Source organism: Cupressus sempervirens, chromosome 1 (assembly GCF_028749045.1).
Source record: "Cupressus sempervirens isolate cs-2001-9-10 chromosome 1, ASM2874904v1, whole genome shotgun sequence".
In the NCBI taxonomy this organism is placed as follows: domain Eukaryota; kingdom Viridiplantae; phylum Streptophyta; class Pinopsida; order Cupressales; family Cupressaceae; genus Cupressus; species Cupressus sempervirens.
The window spans coordinates 53,858,012-53,878,966 of NC_143118.1; the positions used below are offsets into that span (position 1 = coordinate 53,858,012).

Consider the following 20,955-nt stretch of genomic DNA (forward strand, 5'->3'; position numbering starts at 1 on the left):
GTAAGGTTTAATGTCTACATGACAAGATGCTGTTACATCAACTTACAAGCCTTGTCACCTGGTTGTTCCCTTTAATCAGTTGAAACCAGTTTGTTCATTGTTACTGATATTTTCTGGTTATTTGAATTTGCTTTCTAATCTATGCAATTTTTGTCTTTACTTGAGGATGGGACCTATGCGAATCTCTATTGTCACATACAGGAATTAAAATGTTCCAAATTTTCACATAAACAATAAGTGATTTTGGAGACAGGAACGATATTTATGTTTTCAAATTCCTTAGATTCTTTGGGCTTTGATGACAATGACCTGGACAGAAAGGACTAAATCAGACTGATGGAGTGTTAGAATTCTAAGAACACTTTGAAAATGAAGCAGTGTTTGAAAGTGGTTCAATCTAGTTATTAAAGTTTTTGTAACTTGTAGGCAAGTGAATGCTCATGAGCTTGCTGGGTCCAGCAAGTTACAAGTTCTCTCGAGTGTCCTCACTTTATGGCATGGAAAAACAGGCAGTGGCTTGAAAACAGATTTTTTTTTCAAATGCGATTAGTTCTTGTGCCTGTCACTTCTTGATTTCATTGCACTGATGTGTAGGTGATAGTTTCCATGAGAATTTCAAGCCAAAGCATCTTTCGAGTGACTAAATAGTAACAGAGGACACAAAGTTTTTAGCAAAAGGGAGATTAAGTCTCATGACAGATGAAGGAGATTAACATGAAAAGGCATGAGCCTTTATGATAGTGAGCATGCAATGCTACAAAGGATAGATCACAGGTCATATATAACAGATAAGACATTGCAATAGCTAGTAAGTGGTAGAAGTTATATTCATTGCAAAACATTGTGGTGGCCACAGGGTTGGTTTCCCGAGGAACTTCCAAGTGTTTTCTAGCAGCACATTCACTACTGAGCCTCCATTGACAATGGTATTTGTGAGGTTTTTCCCATGATTTCCATCTGAGTGATAACTGGCTGCTTTCCTGATGTTCAGCGTCAATAGCGTTGGGTTAGTGCCTTGTTCACCCTTGAGTGGTGGCTCTACTATCATGTCTTTAGTTGTGTCTTCTTGTCGCCTACTTTGGTCATCACCAACTTTGTTGGTAATTGCCATTTCAGTTATGACATGGTTTGAAGTTGGTCTCTCAACTTGATGGGTACATTTGTCTGTAGCACATGCTGAAGTATGTTCTGCTTTGACTTCTTGAATTCATTTTTCCTTCGTGCAAGAGTCTGGGTACACTGCCTTCTTATTTTGTGCTTTCATAATTGCTAGAATTGTCTCATCTTGGCTCTCCACATCCAACATAGTAATAACCTTTTTTTTTTTGAGTAGTCGATGTCTTTATCGTCATCTAGTCATTGTCATTTGCACAATAATTGTAGGTTATCTTTCCTATTCTGGCAGTATGTCACAAACCCCATTCGTGACATTGTCAACATTCTATGATAGGACGTAGTTTAGAGTTGTGTTATATTTGATTTTTCCCTCATTGATTTCCATAACTCCCTAACATGCATTTTGTGGCATTGATGGAGTGGACTCTCACTTTGTGAAGAGTACTTGCTTCCAGAGCACCTGGGCTGTTGTTGATTCATCATCATTGCTATCTTTAGTGCTCTTATCATCACCTGTCCTCTGCTTTTGGGAGGATGTTTTGTTTTTACTCTCAATGTTTGTTGCTTGATTATAAGCATCAACGCACGATGAGAGAGGTACCACCATTTCTTCCTTAGCAAAGGGATTGACCTCTCAATAAACCAATGCTTCTTCAGTTAGTCCATTGTTGGTTCTCCAATTTTATTGACAATTCCTCAAGTCTATTATTATGCACTTGTATGTTCTCATATTTCCGTTGTTTGGCGTTGTAAGTTATGGGGATGATCTCATTGTCATCTTCGAACACTTTCAACTCTCCAATGCCTTCAACGCCTCCCTCCTGACCATCTTCTATCCAAGTAGTCTCGTACATCTTACAGTGCCTTGTAGTATATCTAGACCCATTCTCCATATGAGCTTTTGCAGTTTATTTCAATCCACATTCAGACTTGCCAGAGGAGTCTCCATCTTCCTTGCCTTCTTACTCCCTTGTGTGCTACAAATGGGTGGCCTATTTGATCCCTACATTCCGGTACTTCCCCAACACTCTCAGCCATAGATGCATCCTCAAAACATTAACCTCAAGCATCCTTTACACCCTAGGTATTTTGAATCTCTGACTTGTTCATGTGCTTCCTTTGTCCAAGGGTCATCAATTAGGATCCTCAAATTTTGGGTTCTCCCAAGATGGATAGATTTTTTACTGTGGGGGAATATGTCTATTAGTTTCAGATTTCCTTCATACTCCTCATTTGATGTTGACTGTATGGTCGGGTTGTTTGTGTGGTTAGCAAGGTTTCGTTATGTTTCCTTTTGGAGTGATGAGTACATAACAAACTCCTACTCACTACATGTATGATTTGACTTCCTTGCCAGATGGATTCCTTTTCACATGACTACAACTTCAGCTAATACTTCGGCTTTTACTTCGTTCTTCGGAAAGGCTTTGACTTGAGAATTGTCCGATTGGATTTTCCTCAAATGTTTCTTGCAACCTTCTTCTTCGTTCTCTTTGTTTTAGAATCCTTGAAGATTGTTTCATCACTTATTCCTGACGACTTTGTGGCCTCTTCTTGCCTTTATTGGGATCTAAGGGCATGGATCACACAATCTTACGCTATTTCTTTAATGTTGCCAAATGCTTGCTGCTGTAGCTAATAAATTAAATATATTAAGTAGTTGTAAATATGATAGTGCATACTAGATACATGAGTAGAATTTATCCTTATTTGCTCATGAAATTATTATGGAGAAAAAGATTAGAGATAGTCAGCTAAGGATTACAGTTCATCTAACTGCACCATACTCCCCTCCTTGACAATACACAACATATTTAAGGGATTTGACAATCGCCACGAGCAACACAAACATCAACCGACTCTTGTAACTCTTGAAGATGACAACTAACTTGATATAGACAATTAATACATTGCTAGATAACCAATATTATCAAGCATAACAATAGGGTTAAGTAACATGGATCTTTTTTGCAAATGTAATAATATGCCATTGTAATTGATATGTTCCAAATGCAGATCCGTATCTCTTATAAATATAAAAGTAGGAGACATGTCTCATGAAGAGACATGTCTTTATGATTAATCATTATTAGTTAATATATATTAACAATATAAATCACAATATAACATATGTATTATCTATATATATATATATATATATATATATATAGATGTGGTATAATTATTATATATATATATATATATCACCATTGTATCTTATGATTAAATCAATTTGCCTGTAGTGTAATAACCCCAATAGGTTATAACTTCTTCAAACACCAAAAATCTTTATACTTCAGTGGTTTGACATTTCGTCAAACACTTTGCAAGCAAGCTCTGATACCACTATAATGACCCCAACAGGTTATAACTTCTTCAAACACCAAAAATCTTTATACTTCAATGGTTTGACATTTCGTCAAACACTTTGCAAGCAAGCTCTGATACCACTGTAATGACCCCAACAGGTTATAACTTCTTCAAACACCAAAAATCTTTATACTTCAGTTGTTTGACATTTCGTCAAACACTTTGCAAGCAAGCTCTGATACCACTGTAATAACCCTCCTCAAATCTGCTCTCAAAGATGCTGATTGAAGGCTCAAAGAATTTTGTCAAACAATTCACATGCAAGAGACATATGACTGATATAGTATTTCAGCTTGCTTTAAATGACTTTTTTCCAATTTGCATCAATGAGAATCTAGTGATAAAAGATTACAATGAACTACGCAATAACCTAACATGAGTGTGCTCCTAATTTTGACAATATTCAGTGCATATATTATGATCTAAGCATGAGAAAAGAACACCTACAGCCAACTGACATTTTTGCAAACAGTTGGTATGCAAACTATCTAGCTGATAAATAATGAGATTGAATTGCTTAAATGACACGAGCAACTATTATCTTTTTGATTGCAATCAAATTTCTAATACAATGCTCATGAAATATGGTCAAGACTTTGGCATTTACATGGATTACCAAAATGACAATGCTGGTATAATGCACACTTACAGCTGAAACTTATAATACCCTAAAAAAAACAATACTAACAAGGGAACCTGGTTGTAGATGGCTGTAATAATTTTCCTTCAATGCTGCCCCTTCTGCTTTACTTTTTCGAATTGCTTTTTCGGCCTGCTTTTTCGGTTTCGCTTTTTCCGCTTGCTTTTTCGATTCCGCTTTTTCCGCCTGCTTTTTCAGTTCCACTTTTTCCGCTTGCTTTTCGATTCCGCTTTTTCCACCTGCTTTTTCAGTTCTGCTTTTTCGGACTGCTTTTTCGTTTCTGCTTTTTCGGATTGCTACCCTGTTGAATCTCAAGACCATATCTTTCAATGGTGTCAAGATTTTCAGCTTGAAGGGATTTCGTCCTTCAAACTATTGAGACATAACCTCCAGAAAATTCTCCAATTTTTTTGATATTTCCAACCATCCTTAAAAGAAGCTCTTCCATTTCTTTTATAGTGTTCTCACAAGAGCTCCATCCTTCGTTTTCTCAATGTGGGATAAAACATAACTCCCTTTATGTAACTTATGTCTCCAATGTGTTATAAAATAAAGGGGACTTTTAATTTAAATATTTCCCACAAACTATAGTCTATGCATTAATAAAGTTAAATATTTAAATTTAACTTTATAGAATAGCTTTATCAATGCAAAACAAATCTTATCAATGATAAACAAGTCTTCTTGCCGATTTTAAACAATTACCATCGACATACCGCTGCCACTAGATGTCCACCCATGCCCAAGATGACTTACTATAAATAGTAAGTATGCCCAAAGTTGCCTCAAAATCCCTCAGAAAGACTTGCAACTGAAACTATCTAGGCCAAATGGCCTCTAAGCCCCTTTAATGTCCTGGTTAGCCTACGGGACCGTGGGGAAATAGGCTAACGACAACATCATGCTATGAATTCTAAAAAGGGGACATTACATGTAGCTATATCTTAACACTCCCTCTTAGCTAGGGAGGACTTGTAATGGAACACAATATGCTCTCTAGCATATGCAAATATATCATCTCAATGTGATCTTCTTGGAATGACATATTTACGGATATCAACATAAATCTATCAACACACACACACATATACTAACATTTATTACATATGGAATTTTCTTCAATTCACTGTGAGGCTAAATTTCTCAACACTCCCTCTTTAGCAAAGAGAGAATTAAAGCAATTATAATACAAGATTTGAACATCATCTTAAGTGTGGTCTATGACAGATTTAAGTTATGGTGTCTGGCAAGATCTGGCCCAAAGAACCATAACAAATTGATTTTCATGGTGTTTGTCAAAATCTGGCCCGAAGAACCATGATGAGTTGATTATCAAGGTGTCCAGCAAAATCCGGTCCGAAGAGCCATGATAAGTTGGTTATTAAGGTGTTCGGTAAAATCCGACCCAAAGAACCATGACAACACTTGCTCCAACACATTTTGGTGTTAGGAGATTGATCAACTATTGATAAAGTCATCGCCTTACAATAGTTACCTTTTGGTTGACATGTTTGTTATCATGACTTCCAACACTCTGGGACAACAACTTAATGAAGTTTGTCATGATAACAAGTCTACCATTTATAAGATCGTCACCTTACAATGGTTACCTTCTTTTTATATATGTCAATGAAAGATTGTTACCTTTCATTACATATCATATGTGAAATAGTAACTGCCATGAACCAAGTCAGAGGGTGGTACAAAGGCGTTCACCTCAATTCTATCTCATAGAGAAGAATACATTACAATAAATTTTACTTAGAACTTCTCCTCATAGAAAAGATATCATTTACAAAGGATTGCATCTCAAAATTCTCTCTCTAAACATCGAACCTGGGAAGTCAGGTCCTCTAGTTACTTCAAAAACTCTCCACCCAAGGATGCCTGTCGGACTCACTCTGAACTTGATATCAATCTTTTGATTTTCTAGTGATAAGTCATTTACTTTCTAATGATGTATGCAGGGGTAGGCCCATCAAAATCATGTAGTCATACACATGTATTTCTAGACTTCCTCTAAGTATTAATTTTCTAAGCTCCCGCATTACCTTAGAAGAAGTGTCATACTTCCTCTTAATGTAGAAGAATCTCATAATCTCAATCATCAAAGATGTTTCAAGAGCCTCACTTTATCCATCTTGATCATTAGGGTCTTTGGAGCTACTGTCATTAGATTGAGTATACACAATATTTGGTAGCATATGTAAAGTACCAACCTTCTTTTCCTATAAGAATATCCTCAAATACAAAGGAAAAGATCAAGGGAAATAACCCTTATAGTATGTATAGAATTACAAATAAAAGAGAGACTACAAAGAGTAGATAAATGTAAAAGATAAGAATATTTATCTGTACATGAAGATTCAAAAATTTTCTTCTTAGATTATTTTAGAATGGAACATCTCCCTTCTAAATAAGGTTGAAGTGGGAATGGAACATTGACTATTATTCCCCCCACAATGTAAAATTTCCACTCATTCTTATATATTTTTTTGAATAATGACAACTCCTTATAAGTTCCAACTTGCTCTTTTTGTCCATTGAAGGTCCAAACATTCATTTAGCTTAACAATAGAAGTGAATATGTCTTTCCATTTTCTCAAACTCGTCCACAATTCACCAATATCTTGATTGAGTATGATTGTGCCTCATGTATGAATCTTTATTGGAGTGTTGGTACCTCATCCAGTTTGTGGGTAGATCAATATAGTACTATTGACGTATGTTGGGAACACTTGTGTTACATTCCTCACCTTAGAGTTATGTGGTAGGCAAGGGTAGGCAAGGCAGGTAATTTCATATGCCTTCCACATACCCAAAGTTCTACTTCAAAATCTTTTCGTCTTATGATTCTAATTTGTTGATCATGAGAGCTAATTAATGATATGATTCATCATTCACAAAGGGTGTGTGACAATTATATGAGTAGAAATTATTAAAATTTTAGATATAAAATATATCTCCCCATTTTCTGACTTGGTTTGACATTTTTTGTATGATGATCATTCCCTCTCTATTGTTTCCTGACGACATCTTTCTGCAAGTCTGTATATGGGTAGGCATTTTAATTCCAAAATTTAGCGGTAACATAATCGTTGATGTGAATACTTATCTACAATATCATGCACTTAATATCTTTTCTAGAAATCATCCATATCTCTGCAATTCAACCTTCACAGATAGTCCTCTTAGTTGTTCTTGTCCATTCCTCATCTGTAGTGATTTACTTTGATACAATCATGCTTTCTCCTGAAGTTAAAATCGGTATTAACAATCTCAACATCTTGATGAATTCCTCATAGCCATCCGCTTAATATCTTATATATAGTGCTGACTGGATCTTCAGGTCCATGCTTTGCATGTTGATGTCTCTAGGATACTTCTCTTCCCTTTTGTAATTCTTCTCATTGGGAACATGGGTTTGATTGATGAATAAGATGAGTCACCAATATCTCTTTTTCTTTCCATTTGAATATATTTTCCTGCTGTATTGGATAATTGTGAATTTGATAGTCATTATCAATGGCTAATTTGTCAAAATTTCTTTCATTATTTGTCTACGAACATTTTTTCATACCTTTATTGTCATAATTGATATTTGTGAGCTTCCTTATATAGAGTATCTTGTTTTGGCATCATTACTCGATAATATGCACTGTAGAGGTCACCATTATCGGTATCTTTTAATATATATTTCATTCGATGATAATCCACATTCCTTCGTCATTACTTGGTTCCATGTATCTTGCCAAATACTAATGGGTCTTTGAATGTATGTGTTTGTCCTTTGCTAGTTGTTCATGATTGAGGATAAATATATTTGATTAATGTAAAGAGATAAATACGCTTCAGAGTACTAAATATGCATAACAAGCAGAATACAAAGGAGATGACCAACGGCAGGTGGAAGATCTTTGTCATATACTATAGTTGGGAATATCAAACCATAAACAAGATATTTTAATGATTTCAGAAATTGCCTTCAATCAAATCACAAAATATACTTTATCATTTGTGAATAAAGTATCTTGGGGGAGTTCATGAGAACCCAGCAGAGAATGCATTGAATATTTTCACCTTACCATGCTGTAATCATAGTGTTATTGGGTGGATGCATAAACAACGGGTTTGATACAGTGCAATTGTTGCAAAACTTTGCGTACTGAATTTGTGTAAACAGGCAGCCTAAATGCTTTATAGTCCCTAAATCCTTTCACTGTTGTTATTGCATGCATTCTGCAGTTACTAATGCTTGTCTATTGCTAGCCAATTCACAACTATTTTGATTATCCATCTTAAATTGTCACCATATTATATTTGCCGCAGTCCATGTGGTTGATGGTTTATTATAAAGATTATATACGCACGATATCTTCCGAGCCACACCTTATATATCTCAGGAATAATTTCATTCAATAGTTGTTAGTAGTTTCAATTTGTATGTTCAGATTATGATGAATAATACCTCTGAGCAAATGTTTCCTCATTTTAGTTGCTACCGTGATCTTTACATACTCTAGTCACCATAGTAATGACAAGTATGGCTTAATCTATTCCTCAGGCATATGAGTTGATTAATGTGGCTTAGAATTGTCGTAGTTGGTCCTTCGATCACTAAAGTCACATTATATGTTGATTATAAACCAATTGAATGATGGGAATTCTCATGGTAATCATGTGCAGTATGAACTGAATTTGTATCTGAATTATAGATTTCGCTTGACTGTAATATATCCTTTTAATATTTTTATACTTCTGAATGACTAAGGAAGGAGTATGTTGATTAGATTTCTTTGTTGATACATATGTAGCTATACATCTTTTCTCTTTTCCTCACTACTGATTGCTTCTTCTCGGCCAAAACTTTTTCGATCTTCAATATAGTAATAAGTTGTATTCTCCTTATATCGTTATATTTCCTTGCTCACTTTATTTTCTTCTTGATTATGATGAAATCGTTTTACATTTGCAACTAGGCTCTGATACCATGTTAGGTAAAATGGATCTTTTTTGCAGATGTAATAATATGGCCAATGTAATTGATATGTTCCAAATGCAGATCCCTATCTCTTATAAATATAAGAGGAGGAGACATGAAGAGACATGTCTCTATGATTAATCATTATTAGTTAATATATATTAACAATATAACATATGTATTATATATAATAGATATGTATTACACACACACACACACACACACACACACACACATAATATAATATATATTTACAATATTATATATATATGTAGTATAATTATAATATATATATATATATATATATATATATATATATATATATATATATAAATCAACATTGTATCTTACGATTAAATCAATTCGACTGTAGCTATAATCTTAACACTCCCTCTTAGCTAGGGAGGATTTGTTATGGAACACAAAATGCTCTCAAGCATATGGAGATATATCATCTCAATGTGATATTCTTGGAATGGCATATTTACAGACATCAACATAAATCCATCAACACACACATATATATTAACATATATTACATATGGAATTTTCTTCAATTCACTATGAGGCTAAATTTCTCAACGAATTGTATGCTGATTATAGGCATATTTATGGCAAGTATAGTGTAATGCATGTACAGTCACAAAAACAAAGTACAGTTATGCTTTATGAGGAACGAGGAAAGTATTTCCATAGTGGCTGGGCTGTTGTTGATTCATCATCGTTGCTATCTTCAGTGCTCTTATCATCCCTTGTCTTCCTCTTGCCTTCGGAGGATGTTTTGTTTTTACTCTCAATGTCCATTGCTCGATTATAAGTATCAATACACGATGACATAGGTGCCACTGTTTTTTTCCTTAGCAAAGGGATCGATCTCTCGATAATCCAATGTTTCTTCAGTTAGCCCATTGTTGGTTCTCCAATTGTACTGACAATTCCTTGAGTCTATGATTGTACACTTGTATGTTCTCATAGTTCAATTTTTTGGTGTTGTAAGTGTTGGTGAGGATCTCATTGTTGTCTTGCAACACTTTCAACTCATCCTCGAATACCTTCTTCAATGCATCCTAGAAGGTTGTGGATGAAGCATTCAGTTATGTAAACTAGTTAATGAGTATACCTTGTAGTGTTGTTGGAAATGCTGTCAACCAATAGTCGTCCTCCTCACCACTTGCTATCGAAATAGTCTCATATGTCTTGCAGTGCCTTGTAGGATCTCTAGACCCATTCCCCATGAGCTTTGGCAGTTTATTTCGGTCCGCATTTAGACTTGTTAGAGGAGTCACCATCTTCCTCACCTGCGTACTCCCTTGTGTGGTAGACTTGGGTGGAGTGTTTGATCCCTATGTTTTGGTGCTTTTGCTACACTCTAAGCCACATGTATCATCCATCCCCAACACCTAAGGTACTTTGAATCTCTGACTTGTTCACATGCTCCCTTCAACCAAGGGCCATTAATTAGGATCCTTCAATTGTGGGTTCGCCTAACATGGACAGATTTTTTAATGCAGGGGAATATGTCTACTAGTTTTGGATTTCCTTCTTCACACTCCTTGTTCGATGTTGACTATATGATTGGGTTGTTTGCTTGTTAGCAAGGTTGGGATATGTTTCGTTTGGGAGTGATGAGTTTCTCGCAAACTCCTTCCACTCACTACATGTATGATTTGACTTCATTGCTAGATGGTTTCCTTATCATGTGACTACAACTTAAGCTAACACTTCGGCTTTTACTTTGTTCTTTGGAAGGGCTTTGACTTGGGAATCATTTGATTGGATTTTCCTCAAATGCTTCTTGCAATCTTCTTCATTCTCTCTGTTTTAGAATCCTTGAAGATTGCCTCATCACTTGTTCTTGCCCACCTCGTGGCCTCTTCTTGCCTTTATTGGCATCTAAGGACATGAATCACACAATCTTGATCTGATCTCTTTAATGACACCAAATGTTTTCTGCTATATCTGATAAATTAAATACTTTAAGTAGTTGTAAAGATGACAGTGCATACCAGATACATGAGTAAAATATATCCTTATTCATTCATGAAATTATTTACGGAGAAAATGATCAGAGATGGCTAAGAATTACAGTTTATCTGGCTACTCCATACTCCCTTCCTTGACAATACACAACATATTTAAAGGACCTGAAGATTTCCAAGAGAAGCACAAACATCAACTAACTGACACTTGTAACTCCCGAAGGTGGAAACCAACTTTATACGGATAATTAATACATTGCCAGATAACCAATATTATCAAGCATAACAATAGGTATCGTACACTGATTACAGGCATATTCATGAAAAGTATAGTGTAATGCATGGAAAGTCATGAAAGCAAAGGACAGTGATCCCTTATGACGAATCAAGGAAAGTGTCACAGAGTATCAACAAGAAGGTAGAGTAATAAGATCATAGTCATTCTAAGATACAGCTGGCACTGAGTAGATGGCAGTCCTTAGAACATGATAATGTTTTTTACCTGCTTATGCCTTAAATCATTGAAAAGAGAAAACCTATGGCGAAGCCTAAACATTCACATGGAAATGAGGACAGTCATTATAGCAGTGGTCCAAAACTTGTTGACAGTGATAAAAAAAACATTGAGTGACACTTAGGGAAAGGTTATTAATGATAATTTATGGAAAGATATGTGATGGATGTTAGAGACTGTTTTTGGCAAACTAAAGGTTAAATAACTTTATGCAAGGGGAAGTTAACTGTGGGACACTACTGGAAGGAAAAGCTATGAAATCCTTGTTAAGGTCATTAGCCAGGTCCTCGTAGAGGCGGATGTGTAAAAAGAACTTCACAAGACAGCAAATTGAATAGAAGCCTTTTTAAAAAGCACACATAGCAGCCCTATGATGGTGATGTATTACATGAGACACAGTGTCAATAAATAGTGACATAGTACAGTCTTACATGACAGTAAATGGAAGAGTAAGCTCTAGAACAGTCATCATAGGCTATGGGGAGATGAAAACCATGACACAAAGACTGTCAACAACTTAAGATGACATAACAGTATGTGGTACTGTTCCAAGGGTTTAAAAGATGTAAGCAGCAAATGAGCAGAGGGACAGTCTTGGGTAGATATGTTCTCATAGTGTGAACTCTTGTGTCTGCTATAGAGGGCAGTTGGAAACATTACATGATGACAGTCTATTGATAAAAAAACTTTAATTACAGTTATATGGAAGGGGCAGGCCTTATGGCATAAAGGTTGGAGAGAGATCTTTGAAAGAAACAAAGAATGAAGATAGATCTCAAGGGTAGAGATTATGGAAAGCACACAACAGTCCATAAAACTTGGATGTCCTTAAAGATGGGAGTAAAAAGGTAAAGATAGTGAGAGCTTGTTTAGTCTCCAATGCAGAAGGCATGGGTATGGGGGTACTTGGGTACTTTGGATAGGGGTATGGGTACGGGTATGGCTTTTTTTTTCAAAACAGGGGACAGGGGTACGTGGCGTGCCTAATTTTTTTTCTCAATATAATTTTAATATTTAATAGAAAAACTGAAAATATGAGTCATGAGTCATGACATTGAGCTTTCAAAACAACAAATCTGAAATTACGAGTTATGAGTCATAATACATATGCTGAATTTTTAAACTTTAGATGCATAACAAATAAGGCAAACTTTAGATATGAACAAAATCATAAATCTTATAACGACATATTGCAAATGATAAACTTCTAGTTCTAACTTGAAAAGTGAAAATCAGAAAAAGTTTTTGTATTTTATTGTTAATCAATAACATATCAAAGGTTCAAAGTTCGAACTATTACATTTTGAAATTTCGAACTGGGCTATGGAAAGCACACAACAGTCCATAAAACTTGGATGTCCTTAAAGATGGGGAGTAAAAATGTAAAGATAGTGAGAGCTTGTTTAATGTCCAATGTAAAAGAAAAGGTTGCATGGGTATGGGGGTACTTGGGTACTTTGGGTAGGGGTATGGGTACGGGTACGAGTATTTTTTCAAAACAGGGGACTGGGGTACATGGCATGCCTAATTTTTTTTTTCAATATAATTTTGATATTTAAGAGAAAAACTGAAAATATGAGTCATCAGTCATGACATTAAGTTTTCAAAACAACAAATCTGAAATTACGAGTTATGAGTGATAATACATATGCTGAGTGTTTAAACTTTAGATGCATAACAAATAAGGAAAACTTTAAATATGAACGAGATCATAAATCTTATAATGACATTGCAAATGATAAACTTCTAGTTCTAACTTGAACAGTGAAAATCAGAAAAAGTTTTGTAGTTTATTGTTAATCAATAATGTATTAAAGTTTCAAAGTTCAAATTGATTACATATTGAATTAAGCTTGATAAACAGAAAACTGATATGTAAATGAAAAATTGAAACAAAAATCAGACATCTTAATCTATGTGGCAGTTTATTTTAATGTTTTGCAAGGGGGAAAAGTTTGTGATCTGATGTGGCATTTCTGGCTGCAGGGTACATACCCAGGCAAGTACCCATATGGGATACGCGTACCAGTACCTGGTATGTGTACTAGGGGTCTGGGTATGTGTACCCGTGTAACCTTGGTAAAAGGTCTTGATATGCGTATATAAATATCTCATGTTAGAGTGCAGTGATGATAGGGCTCATGAGAATAGAAAGTTTAAGTGATAATAACCAAGTTCTTGATGGAAGTAAACAGTGGCAAGTGATAGGGTAAGGTACAGTCAAGGAGGAGGGTGGACACAAGAGAGTAGGTCCTCATGACAGGTTTTAATGGAAATAAATTCTGTCAAGACCAGAGTAACGAGAATCGCCATAAAATCGCCTGAATCGGCGATTCAGCGATTAGATTTAGCAATGGCGATTTTTTTGGAGTCGGAAATCGCCATTGCCGATTTCTTCAGGTGAATCGCCGATTCAGGCGATTCATCCAAAAAATCGCATGAATCGCCTGGAAAAATCGGCATGAATCACCCGCGGCCAATAAAGTATAGAGTTGTAAAATTTAAAAAAATTGCCTTTTTTTTTACTTTGTTTTTGACCTATTCTCTTTGTTATAACCCTAAAGGGCCTTCTATTTGTTTAACATGAGTAGAAGAGAGGAAAAGTGAGAGAGAAGAAGAGAAAAGAAAAGCCATAGGTTTCTAACCGGCAAGAAGAAAGAGCACAAAAGAGATCAGCAATCCATTTGGGGAGGCCATCAATTGCATTGGGAGCATTAGGGAGCCAATCTCAACACTCCTCAACTCATTTGCAAGAGGTAAGTGCTCTTTTTTTTTTTGCATGTTAGTGTATTATGCATTTTTTGTTAAATTTTTATAGTTTTCAAGATTTTTAGTTTAGATCTTGAATGTTCTTTATTTTTACTAAGTTGCAAACTAGGGTTTGTTGTTTTGTAGCTTTTATTAGCTTCAAACTTTGATATTTTACATATAATTTTTTATTGCAGCAGCCTTTGCTTTCATTTTTTGCAAATTCGCAATGGGTAGAAAAGATGAATGTTGGAAATATAACGAAGAGTTTCCTGGAAGAACCAAATATCAAACAAAATGTATTTTTTGTAAAGAAAAAATAACTTCTGGGGGTATTTATAGATTGAAATACCACATTGCTACTATACCTGGACACGATGTTACAATTTGCACTCACCAAACTCCTGAGGCAAAACGCACTTGCTTAATGGCATTAAAAAAAATTGAAAAAGACAAAGCCAATAGGAAAATGCAACTTGAAGGGTTAAGGGGTATTGGCTCCCATGTTCCCGCATCCGCATCTGCAGCCGCATCCACATCTGCATCTGCATCTGCATCAGCTTCTGCATCTGTAGGTTGTGTTGGAGAGGGTTCTTCTAGGCCTCCTTTTTATCCTAGTTCTTCTGCTCGTGCTAGTGCTAGTTGGTCACATACTGAGACAGAGTCCCACACCAACCTATTGCAGCCTAGAGTGCGGAAAAACAGAATGGATAGTTACTTTGTGCCCCGCACTACTCCTGGTTCCCAACCCACGCTTGAGGGCATGGGTTTGAACAAGGAAATTCATGATGCTGCCAGAAAGGAGATATGCAAATTTTGGTACTTTTGCAACATTCCATTTATTGCAGCCAGGTAATTGATTCTTTTTTCGTTGTTTTCTTTAAAGTTAAAATTAAAAGTAAAAGTAAAACTTTAATTATATTTACTTGTTTTATAATTTGAGTCTTTGACATCTAAATTTTTATTTGTGACAGGGCTCCTTATTGGCAGAGCATGATAGATGTGGTTGCTATTTGTGGTCCGGGGTTTAAAGCCCCAACTGAGGCTAAGTTGAGCGGATACCTCTTGGATGAGATGGTAGAGGACATGAGGGCTGAGCTCGAGGAGAACCGAAAGGAGTGGATTGCAAAGGGTTGCACCATCATGACTGATGGTTGGACAGATAGGAGGAATAGAACACTCCTCAATTTTCTTGTATCTTGTGGAGGTAATTGATCATTCTACTTTCCTACATACATAATTGTAAATTTTGATTTGTTGAATGCTAATTTGTTGATGATCCATTTAATTTTAATATTCTAATTCGTTGTTTTGTTACTTGTAGGATATACCATGTTCATCAAATCCATTGATGCTTCCGCACATGTAAAAAATGCCACATACTTATGTGAGGCTATTGAGGAAGTCATAGCAGAGGTGGGAGAACAAAATGTGATCCAGGTGGTGACGGATAATGCAGCAAGTTATGTTGCTGCAGGTAAACTTTTAACTTTTCAAGTTTTGAAAATAAATTTATTTGAATTTTGAAATTTGAATTTCTAATTGACTTAAAATTGTTGTAGGTAAACTTTTGATAGAGAGGCACCCCACCATATTTTAGTCCCCTTGTGCGGCACATTGCATTGACCTCATGTTGGAGGAAATTGACAAACTTGAGTTTGTCAAGTCATGTGTGGAAAGGGCAAAAAAACATATGCAAATTCATTTATAATCATTCATTTGTCCTTAGCACAATGAGGAAGTACACAGAAGGCAAAGAGTTAGCTCGCCCAAGTATCACGAGGTTTGCCTCGAATTTCATCACCTTGCAGTCCTTGTTGACATCAAGGGATGAATTGAGGAGCATGTTTGTTGGGCGGGAGTGGATTTCCTCTTCCTATGCTACGACCACTGTAGGGATAGATGTGGCGGATTGCATATTTGATGAGGATGGTTTTTGGAAACCCGCTAGAGAAATCCTGCAGGTAAATTTATTGCAATTTAACATTTAGTATTTTAGTTTTACTTTAAGTTATATTATTTTATATTTAAGTTTTGACTCAAGTTTTTTGTTTTACTTTATATGTAAGTCATTGAGCCCCTTGTAGCTTTGCTACGAACTGCTGATGGGGAGAAGCCCTCTATGGGCTACATTTATGAGGGCATGGATAGGGCCAAGGAGGCCATCAGAGCTCAATATGCAGGAGTGCAGGAGAGGTATGGCTCTATTTGGGACATCATCGATAGGAGATGGCAGAATCAGCTCCATCGACCCATCCATGCAGCAGCTTACTTTCTGAATCCGGCATATCGTTTCCGTCCTGAGTTCAAGGCGGATGCGGAGGTTCTCACTGGCTTATACACAGTGATTCAGAGGTTGAGTAGCGATGAAGATAGCGTTGCTGCGATTGTTGAGCTAGACCAGTTCAACAATAAAGAGGGGCCACTTTTCTCTGGCAGGATGGCCATAAATGCTTAGACAACACTATAACCAGGTAAAAATTAAATAATATATTCAATGTTCATGAATCTAGATTCTAATCTTAAAGTTGATTATGTAATTTTAGAGTTAACTTGTAATTTGTAAATGAGACTAATTGTTTCTATTTTCAATTTTTCCCTTATTGCAGATAGATGGTGGCAAATGTTTGGGGCCACAACCCCAAAACTTCAAAAAATTGCCATTCGTATTCTGAGTCAGCCAAGCAGCGTTTTTGGATGTGAGCGCAGTTGGTCCATGTTCGAGCACATCCATTCGAAGAGGAGAAACAGGTTTACAGTGCAGAAGTTGAATGATATTGTCTTTGTTCATTACAACCTCCGTCTTAGGATCAAACAGATTTTGGGCACTGACTCCTCTCCGATCATTCTGGAGAAGATTGATCCAGAATCAGAGTGGCTCACAGAGGTTGTGCATCCAGTCTTCACTGAGGAAGACCGTGTGTGGGTTGACCAGGTGGATATAGAGGCTGAGGCAGCTAGAGCACGTTCTTTAGGCATTGGTAGACGCACACGTGCACGCACAGGCACAGGCCCTAGCGACGTTCATGAGCCCATCTTACATGCGGGAGATATGGCTCGGCAGTCCTCTAAGACCTACATTAGACGCCTTGCTACTAGGCAGACTGGATACTCAGAGGCTGAGGCTGAGGCTGCAGCCGAGCTTCAGGATGATGTTGAGGATGATGATGATGACTATGAGTCTCAGGCTTGAGTTGGAGCCTTGTTTTTATATTTTGTTTATAGATATTGATACTGAATCATTGATAGACATATGTTTCAAACTTTCATGGATCTTCATCTTAGATTCTTACATACATTTATGATTTGATGTCTTATGGATCATCTTACATACATTCTATGATTTAAATCATTGTGATCATTTGATTTCTATTTACTTCAGCTAGCCTACAATTTACATTTTAGATAACATAGTTACATATGTGATGGATTTTATGTTCCATGTTTATGTATGTTAAGTTTTAACTTCTATTTGATGATGTTATAGTGTGTTTAAGTTATATTCAATAAAGGGTGCATGAAATAAGTTTTAAATTGTTAAAATCTTTAATTTTAAAGGGTTTTTTCAAATTTGCCGATTCATTGCCGATTCACGATTCGATTTTTCCTTGCCGATTCCGATCCGATTCCGATTCTTGTTACTTTGGTCAAGACAGAGATATGAACCATGGCAGGTGAAATACAAGGTTGCAGGCCTAATACCAAGTTTATAAGCATAAAGCAAGGCGAGGTTCTTAAATTTCCTGAAGCAGAAAACCAAATGCAGAAATATAGGATGAAGGAGCTGTAGCTGATAAACGCGACAAATATTGATCATGGAGGATATCCCACGCCTTCCTAGACTTGTTCTCATTTTTTACCTCTTTTTTACTGGTGCCCTTATAATATGCAATTGAGGTGGCAATAGTTTGAAAGAGTAAAGGTAAGTAACCAGCAGTTGGAGAGCATCTTGGGCAGTTAGGTAACTTGTTCAACAAATTGAGAGGATTTAGGAGGCAGTTTGAACCACTTTAAGGCAGCTGAGAGCACCTATGAGTTGTTCAAGGAGCCTTGGCTACTAGATAAGTTCAAAGCAACATTTTTTCTTCATTTAACCACCACCTTGGGAGTGCTTTAAGTAGCTGAAAAATAGGGACCACTCAGCTGGGCACCTATGAAGGTAACACATGTTCCCATAGCTCAGCAAGCTAATAGACAGCATATTAGGAGGCCTAAGGGCAGATTTTCATCCAGTACTTGCATTTTTTGGATGAAGGATTCTAACCTAAAACTCGGCTCTTTCTTTTCTATTTCTGTGTTCTAACTAATTGTAACTGAGATCCAGACAGAGAAACAAGTATTTTCAAGCTTGTGTGCTGTTGTAACACCCTCTTGATAAAAAAAGATAAACCGTTTCTTAAAGCTGTTTCATTGTGAAATTTTCTTCAAGATGGTTGATGTAGTCTTGTGGTGATGTCATTTTCCCCTTGATTTCTGTCCTATCTTCATTGCCTTTGTGCAGAAAGATATATATTTTGTAGTTCATGACTTGTATTTAACCTAAGATAGGGTTTAAGTTGCAATAAAATTTCCAGCTTCTTCTAACTGCTGCCCTTGACATATTGAACCTAGTTGGGAAACACTTTTGCATAGAGATATGAAATTTTCAGTTGTCTATGTTATGGTTTAAATTTTTAATCTAAGTTGCTGGTTCAGATTCTGGTTCGTATGCGGGTTCAATATTTGGGTTGGACATTCGCTCGAATTTTTTTTGGGCTGGGTTCGATTCGTTTTGGGTTCGTTCATACAAGATATATATATATATTTGTTTTATCTTCAAAACACACTTAAAAGAGAAGCCAAGTTATATATATATATATTTGTTGGTTGATAGTTTAGTTTCAACTTCTTTATATCAGGCAGGCAACTAATCTTTAACAATAATAAACAAACAGTAATCATAATAATCTAATAAGCAGTGTGAACCCCTTTTTACGTGGCATCTCCAGACAAATTTTAACTGCTCATTCCCCAAACGTCTGACTTATAACGAGTTTGCCTATTTCCTGGAAACATTTCAAAGATTTGGAGACAGTGTTATTACTCAACTTCTGTAGAAACACATCACTTGGAGACAAAACAAAATTCCTTCTCTGCACAATGAATACAATCTTATTGTGCGGACAGGAAGCAAGAAGCTTAACTCAGCAAATGTAAAGGACTTTTCAAGCATATATCCCGGCAGACAATTAATAGCTTGTTGACAATTAAAATAAAAGTTATAAAGCTATAAACGATAAATCTCCCCTGACATGCATTTCATATTCGTCAAAATTGATGGAATTTTGTTTTGGGCACGTGTTGACTATTCCAACGCTGCAAAAGATGGCAAATTCGACTAGGGTCCCTTTGAGAGAATGTACACTGAATTCCTCATAAAATATCGATTTGGAGCCGACTTCGAACTGAATACCCATATGCAGTGAATCAGCTTGCGTTTTTTGTGCTAGGTGACCGAATATGGTAACTTAGTTTTTAATCATATTGTCTCCAGAGTAGAAGTGTGGGTCTTGAAATAAGTTTGGTGCATTGCCTCATTAGTCTTAGGTTTCATTTCACATCTTCATCCCTTTTCTCAGCATACAGCAGTAGGAAAAGTTAGAATAGGTAACTACCAAGGGAACTGACCCTCTTTGGAGGTAGATCTCAAACTATCAGAGCCCACAGTCTGGAAGCTCATCCCATGTTTCAGGAGGTAGCTGAGTTGATAAGTCAGCATGGGCGCATACTATTTTGATAACAGGTAGCGCAAGGGCTCCAAAACAAAGCAGGGCTAACACATACATAGCTGCATTGTCTTGTCATTAATTGGACAATTGTCTCCACCATCATCTCCATAATCATCTCATTTGACAAGGTCTTGACATTTTTACTTAACTGGATTTTTCAATTTACTTTAAGAACACTAATGACCTCTTCAAAGCCATAAGGAAGTTGATTAATATTTGGTTCCTATCATCTTTCCTTCCATTGGATGAAAAGTTGCTGTTCTTTTTCTAAAATTATGTTTGTTAATCTACCAGTGGGTTTGTGTTATTGACCACATGCTGCAATAATGGCTTTCTGAACTAGTAACCGCTTGGTGCCTTGAACCTTTACCTGCTATGGTTAATGTGTTGACCAACTACTACTAATAAGGACTTGTCACAGCGTCAAAAGTTGGTATGCACCAACTTGGCCTCATGTTGCAACTCCCTATTCCTTGCAATGCAATACTTTACAATGAAGGTTTCCTTCAAAGAGTGTTATTTGGAGCTACTGCAGTCCGCACTGCCTAATCTTTGTATCTGTGGCCCATTGGAAGAAGCAGATGCCTCTATATCTTACTCTTTTTTTGTAGAGGTAATATTTATTAGTGCTCCTACCATGCTCTTTGTTTTCTATTGCTTTTGATCATAAGATGCAAGCCAAGTTTTCGTTTCATTCTCAACCTTGAACCTGTACCATCTAGAATTGGAAGCACTTCAATTTATGACCATTTAGCACCTATTTAATTGATTTAATGTTAAATCTGCATTTACAATGCATTGGCATATCTCCCTTATATTTTTTCTTAAATGGGATCTAG

The 20,955-nt window shown here is 36.3% G+C and overlaps 3 protein-coding genes across 5 annotated transcripts in view; all 3 read left to right on the plus strand.

Annotated features, from left to right (window-relative positions):
• Window positions 1-20,955, plus strand: part of LOC149576134 (vesicle-associated membrane protein 721-like) — a 109,559-nt gene that overhangs the window by 84,399 nt on the left and 4,205 nt on the right. The window lies entirely within an intron of this gene.
• LOC149576135 (uncharacterized) lies at window positions 13,721-15,331 on the plus strand. Of its 2 annotated transcripts, none has more exons than XM_089798846.1 (2): window positions 13,721-14,356; window positions 14,546-15,331. In XM_089798846.1, the coding sequence occupies exon 2, from the start codon at window positions 14,578-14,580 to the stop codon at window positions 15,202-15,204; it is 627 nt and encodes a 208-aa protein (XP_089654972.1). In that variant the 5' UTR covers window positions 13,721-14,356; window positions 14,546-14,577; the 3' UTR covers window positions 15,205-15,331. The 2 variants fall into 2 exon arrangements, with proteins under 2 accessions (XP_089654972.1, XP_089654287.1); XM_089798161.1 differs by having other exon boundaries at window positions 14,221-14,356; window positions 14,549-15,331.
• Window positions 15,302-17,718, plus strand: LOC149576136 (uncharacterized). 2 transcript variants are annotated; one of them, XR_016356135.1, is made up of 5 exons: window positions 15,302-15,555; window positions 15,673-15,825; window positions 15,911-16,312; window positions 16,418-16,822; window positions 16,958-17,718. XR_016356135.1 is itself a non-coding variant. In XM_089799666.1 (3 exons), the coding sequence occupies exon 3, from the start codon at window positions 16,972-16,974 to the stop codon at window positions 17,539-17,541; it is 570 nt and encodes a 189-aa protein (XP_089655792.1). In that variant the 5' UTR covers window positions 15,974-16,312; window positions 16,418-16,822; window positions 16,958-16,971; the 3' UTR covers window positions 17,542-17,718. The 2 variants fall into 2 exon arrangements, 1 of the variants encoding a protein (XP_089655792.1); XM_089799666.1 differs by lacking the exons at window positions 15,302-15,555; window positions 15,673-15,825 and having other exon boundaries at window positions 15,974-16,312.